This window comes from Macrobrachium nipponense, chromosome 33, assembly GCF_015104395.2.
Source record: "Macrobrachium nipponense isolate FS-2020 chromosome 33, ASM1510439v2, whole genome shotgun sequence".
Classification (NCBI taxonomy): Eukaryota; Metazoa; Arthropoda; class Malacostraca; order Decapoda; family Palaemonidae; genus Macrobrachium; species Macrobrachium nipponense.
The window spans coordinates 66,805,099-66,815,544 of NC_087219.1; the positions used below are offsets into that span (position 1 = coordinate 66,805,099).

At 35.9% G+C, this 10,446-nt stretch overlaps 1 protein-coding gene across 1 annotated transcript in view; it reads left to right on the forward strand.

Moving 5' to 3' along the window:
- The first annotated feature begins 5,368 nt into the window (after positions 1-5,368).
- Positions 5,369-10,446, forward strand: part of LOC135202895 (uncharacterized) — a 7,575-nt gene continuing 2,497 nt past the window's right edge. Inside the window, exons 1-2 of the mRNA XM_064232347.1 lie at positions 5,369-5,516; positions 5,807-6,080. Coding sequence (XP_064088417.1) covers positions 5,369-5,516; positions 5,807-6,080 — 422 coding nt within the window. The remainder of the gene's footprint in view (positions 5,517-5,806; positions 6,081-10,446) is intronic.

The following is a 10,446-nucleotide window of genomic DNA, read 5'->3' on the forward strand; positions in this document are numbered from 1 at the left end:
GAAAAAACAGCATATAGTCGTAGATTTCAGGTATGAATGACCTTACATTTTATCAATGCATGCAAAGGTCAAAGGTTATTAAATTTATTTCCATATTGCGCACAAATATATAAGGAAATATATCCCATTGCCGACAGTCTTTTTTGTTGTTGTGGAAAAACTATTAAGTTTTTTCATTGCTTCGTTTTTGGGGGGATCTGTAGGTAAGAGTAGGAAAAATACCCTGACTGAGGTCTGAGACGACTACCACAAAACGGTATAATGAATTTAAATACGCGTCGTTTCATTTATGTGCACGGTAATTGAACTATAAACAAAATTCTCTAATAAATCCTGGGATCTACCTTATTTCTGTTTGTTTGTTCGTTGAAGGAACGGCTATTGGTGCAAGCGTCTTTTGTATATTTTTGTCATTTGTATATTTTTGCAATATGAATAGAGCAAAATATTTGTTGGTGTTTATTTATACATAAATTTTGTGTTACCCTATAACAAATATACACCTGCTCTCTCTCTCTCTCTCTCTCTCTCTCTCTCTCTCTCTCTCTCTCTCTCTTGCATAAAAAAAACATCGAAAAAGTTACATTCACCCATGCAGAATTCATTTTGAAAGAAAGCGAGAGACGAAACGGTTTGGCCGAAACGTGAGCGGTGACATGGAATACGCGAGTCCTCTGCAAGGAATCGTTTACCTATTCCGACTCGTTCAGAATAAGCAGAGCCTAAGAGAATTGAAATGTACTAACCTAATCGTAACCTAAGTTTTATGCCACGACATTCTAAATAGTACTTAGAACATTCCATGCGCTGTGTATATTAATTAAAATAGAAATGGGACAAACTTACTGTAAATTCAAATGGCGGATTCATTATTCTTAGTCTGAATTGACATTGAGATCAGCTTAAGCACAATCTCTACTTCGTAACCCTCATCTAAAAGACACCACAAGAAATTCTCCTTATACTTACATATGCATATCTTCTACAGGAATTTCCTTAAATGAACTTTTAGATGAAAGTGAATACTTGAGTGGATTTGGAGACATCGATGACTCCCAGAGATCCACATGAGTTGTGTCCAGTGTCATTAGGACCTTAACTATGAGTGCCTCGGCATGCAGTTCCTAGTTAAAAAGAAAGGTTCGGCTAGTTACCGAACCTACATAAACAAATAACGACCGATTATTTTCACTTAAGTACTACTAATATATATATTTCCAGTTAAATACAAGAAACGACCAAACACAATACTTTTTACAATTAAATGCAAACAAAACAGAAAATTTTTTCCACACAATATGCATTTCCACTTTACATAAATAAGGAAAACAAAACTACACCATAACTTGCAGTAAAGCTCAATCTCTCTTGTCGAAGTTTGACATATTCCCCAACCATAAAAATTTATTCCTACATTATTTACAGCAGACCTGTTCTTATCAATACCTTTCTGGCTTCTGAAGATATTTGAACAGTCCTTCTGCTCGGGCGGGTGCTTGACTGAATGTCTTCTGTCACACGATTATTTTCTTCCATCTCCTGCCAGAGCTTTAGAGTGTATAACTTAATTATAGGTCTCATGAGCCAATATGGGCCATTCTTAAAATAGCCAGTCTCAGGATCTTGTCTTGTCCTATATATAACTCAATCATTTGGCTAAACTTCCACTTGCTCCTTGACCCCTCAATCATAAATGAGGACTATTTCCCCTAACTTGGGCCAAGAGCTATGCATCTTTCCTACTTGATGTGGTTCTCTTAACGTTGATAAATAATCCCTCTCCCATCTTTTCCACAGGATGCCACACAACCTGGACACATACAGGAACTTTTTCTCAGTGACCTGTCTCCATCCATAAGTAGGGTCACCAAAGATCTCTTTCCAGTTCATTACTTCTCTTGGGAAGGGCTTAAGTTTCTTCCAAGAAGTCAAATGGTTAGAAGTCCTATCAGGCTTTCCCATATAGCACCAAACCACGGTGCTCTCGCTGGAATGAAATTCCAGTTACATTTTATATTTAACCTGTTTCTTCACCCTAGGATTCTCTGACATGGTTCTAAGATGGCATTGTCTCTCAGCATGAGTGTTGGGAAATCTCTTCCACTAAAGGACTTTCTAAAACTCATAAGGAACGAGTCACAGGACTAGTTACCAACTAGTTCGACATGTATACCTCTGATTATCATACACGTAAATGAGATTATATGTTCCTTCCTAAGGCTCTGTCCAATTCTTTTAAGCCATAATACATCAGTGTAGTCCACATCTGAACTCAGGAAATGGAGGAACAACATTGGGCCTATACAGCCCCCCCTACATTTTCCTAAAAATAAAACAATGGTGTAATATACTCTTATTTAGTTGCCCTTTCTGTGGGATCCAGAGCTCTTACCTGATACTCGCCTCAGCGGCATTTACACCCATTTGAGCATTAGCATCATGGTGTGCTTTAATAACTACCTGAGTAACAGCAACTTTTAAGCAATATTATAGTTAATTTAGTAACTTTGGGTAACTGTTCATGTTTTATTCTACCCGTACACCTTATTACTCCATAGTATAGGTGAAGATTCATCTGGAGTACAAGAGCTACTTTTGGTTTTCTTACCCCCATCATCTTATTCTTCTTGGAAAAAATTCCTATTGCATGAGGACAATAGTCTTCTTCTGTGCCTCTTGGAGTTCTTTCTAAGTCAATTCACCAGTTCTCTTCACATTAGTTGCACTCCTACAATTATCAAAAAATCATAGGATCCATGCTGTGGTCCTATAGACCTTTTTAACATTGCAGAAACTTTCTCAATTCAGCAAATGAATATCACCAAACAGGTTGTCCTCTACAATATTGACCAAAATATTCTTTTCCCTACCTTGTGCAAGTGATCCACCAACCAATAACCTATCTATTGGCCAAGAAACAACTATCCAAGATCACTTCTGTGCTAAAATGATGACAACGTTAGCAAGAAGAATAAACACTTTTTGAATGTCGTTCCTAAATGATAAGGATTACAGTTCAAAAGGATTGCCTGAAATATATCATGACGTAATGGAGGTTCCAGGTAGTGAGGTTTACAGCATTTCTGTTATTGTTTGATTCCTTGATGGAAAGGTATGATGAGAAGCTAATCAAGTACAATAGAGGTGAAGTGAAGATAAACAATGTGTCCAAGGCAATCACTTACGTTAAGATTAGGAGTGAATTTTGCAAAATGCAGTTCTCGCTACTAGAAAATGTTTTCTCCTTTTATGGAAAAGTGGAGAAAGAATATGTATGGATTTGGTCATTAAAGTTTTGTCCTGAGTGAGGACAGAACGATTTTCATGGAACTGGAAAAACATATCCCTTCCTATTCCAATAAGGGGTCAGACATATAATGTCCTATATAGTGGGTAGCCTCGTACTTATAAAAAATGTGGAAGCATGGAACATTTGATTGCTGATTGTGCGGTGGAGGTGAATACTAGTGCTAAATTGAGGAGTCCTGACTCCCCCAACCTACGGCCCGCAAAGGGACCAGTGATTTCTGATACGAATGCAGGTGGGATGGCGGTTGATCATAGTAATTATGAAAAGGTGAATAGTGAACAGGTTAATTAGGAAAGCCAGAAAAAAAGATGGTGCTACAAACTCACGTAATTACTGCAGAAGTTCATCGACCAGAAGAAGATCTGATTGATTTTCAAAAACAGGAAGCACATAATAGTGATGATATTGGCGAACCCAAGATGATGGATGTACATGAGGTTGTCAGAGGTGATGATGTGGGGAAACATATAAGTAATGACGTGATGGCTAATAATTAGTCGAGAGCAAACGCTGTGGCCCTGAAATCGTTAGAAGGATTGCCAGCAGAATGACGCTCAGTTTGGCTGTTGAAATAAGTACTAGATCCCTAGAGCCCGGTGCATAGTTTCAGAAGGAGGCATTGAATATGAAGACAGTTTATCTATAAAAGGTTAGTAATTTGGAGATGGACGCAGAAGGCTTAAATACAGGTAGTTTGAAAACTTAACCTTCACATAATGTATTGCCGAAAGTGAGCGTTGGTAAGAGTAACTTGGTTGACGACTTTTTGTTAGATGGCCAAAATAAGCATGAAAATAAACAGGACTTATCGTCCAAAACATCTGTAATAGATGAATTGGAATGTTTGGATGAAAATAGTGACGACGAGATAGATTAATATCTGCAAGTAGGAGGTTTTGCTCTAAGTGAAATAAGGGTAAAAATATGAGAAATGAAAGGGCACAATGAGAGAAAGGTGAGTCCAAGTGCTAGAAGGATAAAGGAATAGTTCATTTGGATTTTTTTTTCTAAATGAACATTGAAATTGCTACATTAAGTATTAAAGGATTAAATAATGTTAAAAAGCAGGAAACACTGAAATAATTTTTACTGCACAGTAGAATGGACATTATTCACCTTCAGGAACATAAAGTTAATACTATTGAATCTCTGGACTCTCTATCTATAGATTTTGACATTTTTCTTAATACCCCATTTACTTTGAAAGGTGATACTGGTATATTGATAAAAACAATCTATGCAGTATTCAGTCCTTTGTGAAGAAAAGGATGCTGAAGGCAAGATACTTTCTTTGTGGCTATCCGTTGGTGAGAGTTTATTGCTCATTGTTTATGTATATGCACCTTCTGGATAGACAAAGAAAGGTGAAAGGGGAAGTTTCTTTGAACAAGACATGTGATTTTACTTATGAGGCAATTTATATTAGGGGTGATTTCAGTAGTGAGAGAGATTGTTCTAAACATACCTCCTATCTCATGACTTCAAATCTTAGACCTGAATAACAGTTTAAGAATGAGAAATATTTATCATTTCAAAATGGTTCTTCCACCTTATACATATGTAAAAGTAGAATATGGTGCAAGGTTAGGTAGAATAGATGTTGATAAATTGTTCAGTTCCCATACTGATGTATATACAATTCCTGTAAGTTTTAGTGACCTCATAAGATGTGTATGTTTCGAACTTGTTATTAACCCAAACATTAAAGTGAATAAAGGACTGTGGAAACTGAATGTTTCATGTTAGAGGATTCAGATATTTTGGATAAATTTAAGAGTTTCTGGCTAAGTGTTAAGAAAACTAATTTCTTTTTCGGATATTGGTGAATGGTGGGACATTTATAGACCAGAGAAAGCATACAATAGAATCCAAAGAGAAGTGATGTTTTGGTGTTTAAAGAAAAGGAAGGTCCCAGAAAAGTTGGATAGGCTAGTCGAGATTATATATAAAAGAACGGGCACAAAAGTGATAACAGCAGTTGGGAAAACAGAAAACTTTGAAGTTAGTGTTGGATTACACGAAGGGTCAGCATTAAGCCCATTTTTGTTTGTACTGTTCATGGATGTGTTGAGTGAAGAGATTAGGAATGAAGAGCTGTGTGAGTTCTTGTATGCTGATCATCTGGTGATTACTGCTGAAAATGAGGAGGACCTACAGAGAAGAGTTGGAGAGTGTCAGGAGTCTTTGGAGAGGGGTTGTTTAAAAGGTGAATATGAATAAAACAGATGTTTTGCTGAGCAGTAAGGAAGATACAGACATAATAATCATACAAGAAAGAAGAGGCTCACTTATAAAACAGGCAGAAAAGTTTAAATACTTTGGATCTACTTTAAGCCAAGAGGGAAGATGAGAGACTGAAGATTGACAGTGGGATAAAAGCTGCACGGGGGAAGTGGAGAGAGGTAGCTGAAGTGGTATGTAATAAGAAAATGCCAATCAAGGTAAATGTCAAGATATATAACACAGTGATAAGACCAGTGTTAATGTATGGAGCAGAAACACGGGCCCTAAGAAGAAAAGAGGAAGTAAAGCTTGAGAGGACAGAGATAAGAATGCTGAGGTGGATTATGGGAATATCGCTGCTTGAGAGATTGGAGGATGATGAAATAAGAAGAAAGGCAAGCTTAGTGAAGATTACAGAGGTGATAAGAGAGTCAAGATTGAGCTGGTATGGGCATGTGTTGAGGATGGATGACGAGGAGAAAGTGAAGAGCGCTTGGGAGGAACCTATTAGAGAAAGAAGATCGAGATGGAGACAGAGAATTAGATGGTGAGATAAAGTGAAGGAAGATATGGAGAGAAGGGGTTTGGTGGGGGATGGTGCCTTTGATAGAAGGCAGTGGAGAAGGTGCATCGGGCAACCGACCCCTTAATGTAGGGGTAATGGTGGTAAAAAAGAAGAAAGGTGAATGGTGGTAAAATGCTAAGCAAAAAATTAGTTTTTTTTATTAGAACAGGTAGAGAAAAAAAATTATATAAATTTGGAAATTTGAACTATTTTGAGAGTTGTCTAAAAAGGGCCTTAGAGAAAGACATCATTTTATCGGTTTCTAACTGTAATGAAATAGATCAACTTAAAACTATAATTACGAAAATGAAGAATGATGTTGAAAGCGTGAGAATCAGAAGTAGACTTCAAGAACAAATTGATGGCGAGAAATTGTCCCATTACCTGCTGAATAAGCAAGAGGCAAGTGCACGAAAGTGAGTTATGAGTGAAATGATTACTGAGGATATAGGTAAGTGGAAAGAGGGACAAATTATTTTGGGGTTTTGATTATATAGCTATTTACATAGTGATTATTATGTGAATTATTGTCCAGAGTCAAAGGTAAATGCAACCTGTGAATATGAATATATTTCTTTAATACCAAAATTGTTATCAGATGATGAAAATAAGGAAATGTTAAAAAAACCATTCGCGCCAAAGAAATTGAAAGTAGTGTTAATGGAATGAATAATAATAAATCCCCTTGTATTTAAGTGGAGTTTTATAAGAAATTGTGGCATGTAAAAGGAAGGGATTTAGTTGAAGTTGTTCACAACTATTTAGAAGTATTTTTGTTAACAAAGAATCAGAAACGGTGTAATAAAACTTATTCCGAAGATTGGATATAAAAGGCTGCTAAAAAACTGGAGACCTATTTGCATGTTTAACGTGGACTACAAAATCCTGTCTAAACTTATAAGCATTCGATTAACAGCATGCCTTGATAAGATGATTTCCTCTGAACAGTTCTGTATTCTAGGCAGAAGTATCATAGAGTGTGAGACTCTAATTAGAGATGTATTATATTTTACTAATGAGTGTTTTAACAAGGGTGATATTATATCTTCAGACTAGTCTCGTACTTTTGATAGAATGAGTATAAAGATTTTACTTAAAGTACTGAAAGTTTCTGGTCTTATATAAAAAAAAGGGAATTTGCTGGGTAGGAGGCTTATATAAGAAGATAACTAGTTCGATGATTGTAAATCGTTTGTTATCCAAGCCATATACTGTTAAACAATCGACGAGGCAGGGATGACCTCTATCAGTGGTTTTCTTTGAAAAAGCGTCATGTTCTCAGTTGAAGAAAAGCAGGACCTCAATATTTGGAATTGGGAAATGGAGTAATAGAGAAGACTGGGAGCTCCATTGGTTAGACGTGAAACATGATAGGATATGTAACAATTGTGCAAAAAACTAATATACTTAACTTGCTTATTAAATCGAAAATGTGGTACTTGCACACATTTATCCGATGCCAAAAGATTTTTATGCTGAATGGAAAGAAAAATTACTATTCGTTACATCTGAGACAATAGTTACCAGCCAATTAAACAAGCAACGTTATACTTGGCTAAAGATCAAGGAGGGATTGGTTTGATAAATGAAACCACTATAAACAACCTCTGTTACGCCGACGATATGGTTCTGATTTCCCAATCAGTGCATGGCCTCCAACGACTCATCGACACTTAGCGCCAATATGCAGAGGAATTTGATATAATCTACAACAAAACCAAGACCCAATGCATGTCGCTGCTCCCGAGATCGCTTAAGCATATTGCAGAACCACAAATTTTCCTAGGAAACCATCGGCTGGAATTTGTGCGCGAATTTCCGTATTTGGGTCACATTATCACCGACGACCTAAAAAATACGGCAGACATTGAACAGAGGCGTCGTAAACTATGTGCAACTGGCAACATGATTGCAAGGAGGTTTGCCTTCTGTCACCGAGACATGAAACTGCTGCTCTTCCGCTCGTACTGCTATAGTATCTATGGATGTTCCCTCTGGACGAACTATACCCGAGAGACCATGAAACGTATCACTGTTGTGCACAATGACATTCTGAGACGCCTCACAAACACTCCACGCTACCACTCCGCCACACACATGTTCTTAGAAAACCACCTGGACAATTTAAATAGCATTGTAAGGCGAACAATGTCCAGTCCGGTGACCCGAGTGAGAAACAACAGCAACTCGCTCTTACAAAGCATCCTAAGGAGTGAAGCAAGAAGAAGATCTAAATTGTGGGAAAGATGGGAAAATGAGGCCTTTTTCCCCTGAAGGACTTAATCTCTGCATTGGCAAGATGTCATCTGCAGATTTTGTCATTATTATATTTATTTCTAATATTTTATTTTTTTCATTATTACTGTGATTACTATCAGGTTAAAGTTTTTTTTTTCTACATTCAATTTTCGTATTTAGCCCTATGGACCTGACTACTGTAACCACCTAAGGTCTCTGATTGAAATTTAAGTTATATAATCTGTGCACTAACTGTTATAACTCTCAATGCATTTTTTTTTCTCACCAATATTATTACTGTTATTACAAGTTATGATTACTATCTTTTATGCTACCTCAGCTATTTTGTGGATAAGTACGAATTACTAATTTTTCTTATCATGTTGTCTCATATATCTAGATTGTGTATGTTGCTGTGTATTTTGTATATCAATTTATATGGCCCTGCGCTGAAATAAAGGATAGTATTATTATTATTATTATTATTATTATTATTATTATTATTATTATTATTATTATTATTATTATTATTATTATTATTATTATTACAAAGTTTAGTTATGCCTGTGTCGTTTATAGGGACACCATATTACAGAAATATTGTAAATTATTTCAAGATCTTGCTTGTTGCATAGTAAAACCTTCCCATATATGACAAATAAGGTTGTGTATAATGAATTATTTAGTGTTAACGGTGTAGTAATTATTATTGAAAAATACCGTTGTTATGACTGGAAGTCAATATGGAACATTATTAATATTAAATCTATAAATCCTTATGAAATATATATAATATATAGGTGTGTACATGAGGCTTTGCCTTCTAAGAAAAGCTTTGTCACTTGGGTATAGTAAATAATAGCTTTTGTGAAGACTGTAAAGAAGATACAATTCTTCATACTGTATACCTTTGTAAGAGAAATAATGAAATTGCATTGTGGTTGAAGAATACCCTATGTAATACATGTTCTATTAGGTTTCTCCAGATGTTAAAGCTATTGTATTACAATCTTCCACATATTAAAAAGAAAGAAAGGAATGCTGCAATTTTGGTCATTACTGCCTACATTGCTGAATTATGGGTGGTGAACAAAGATGTAAGGATAAATTACCATAAATTGAAGGAAAAATTGGTTAGTAAAATGATGGCAGAGAGATAAATAATTATTGAAACACTGAAGAAAAAGTGTGCAGGTTTATTTTGTAAAAATATCTTCGATATGAATATGAATTTACTCTAATGAATATATTTGCTGTATATATTTCTTACGAGGGTCAAAATGCCCCCCGTCTAAACGATAAGAGTCAATTCCTAATTGGGAAGCAAACCAACCTTCGATTGTGTTATCTCTGTAGCTAGCTGGAAATCAATTAATAAAACTCCAGGTGAATTCAAACTCCCGCTATTACTAAAATATAATATTTATTCCCCAAAATAGCTAACATGAAAATGGAATAAAATGAGTTAAAGAACATCCCAAAATTCGCTAAACTACCATTACTCTTCCACGAAATCATATTAGGTAAGTGTCCCCCCTTATCTACTTCCGTCCAACTATTCATTAGTCCTTATCAATAACTTTCAACACAAGTCTAGAGACTCCATTTTTAAATTGTGACTTCGAATCCATCTGAAAATGAGAATATAATTATATAACATTGAAATGCGTCAACGTGTATAATGGATAAAAGTCTTGTAATCTTTTGCTACCATTCCCCTCTCTAGAAGCTGAACTCAATGTCACTAATAAAATATATGACTTTTTTTTCAAAGTCTTTTCAGTTTACCTTTTCCGATGGACCTTAGCACCTGCTCGGATCTCCAAAGTCTCTTGTGACCACTACGGCAGTTTATCGTCTAATTCCTTGTTAATTGCCATAATAGAGATTATATCACATTCATTGGCTTTAATGGATGTACGGACATACACACGCATCTGAACACACGAATGCAATGCGTTTCCATTTCACATGTACATGTTTTATCTAGCGCACGTAACAACATGATTATTGCATGGGGTAGATGCGGATGCCCCCACAGAAGCGGCGGTAGCCATTTTTACCACAGATTTCTTATGAGCGGTACGTCTGTTAGCAATCCTGTCACAAT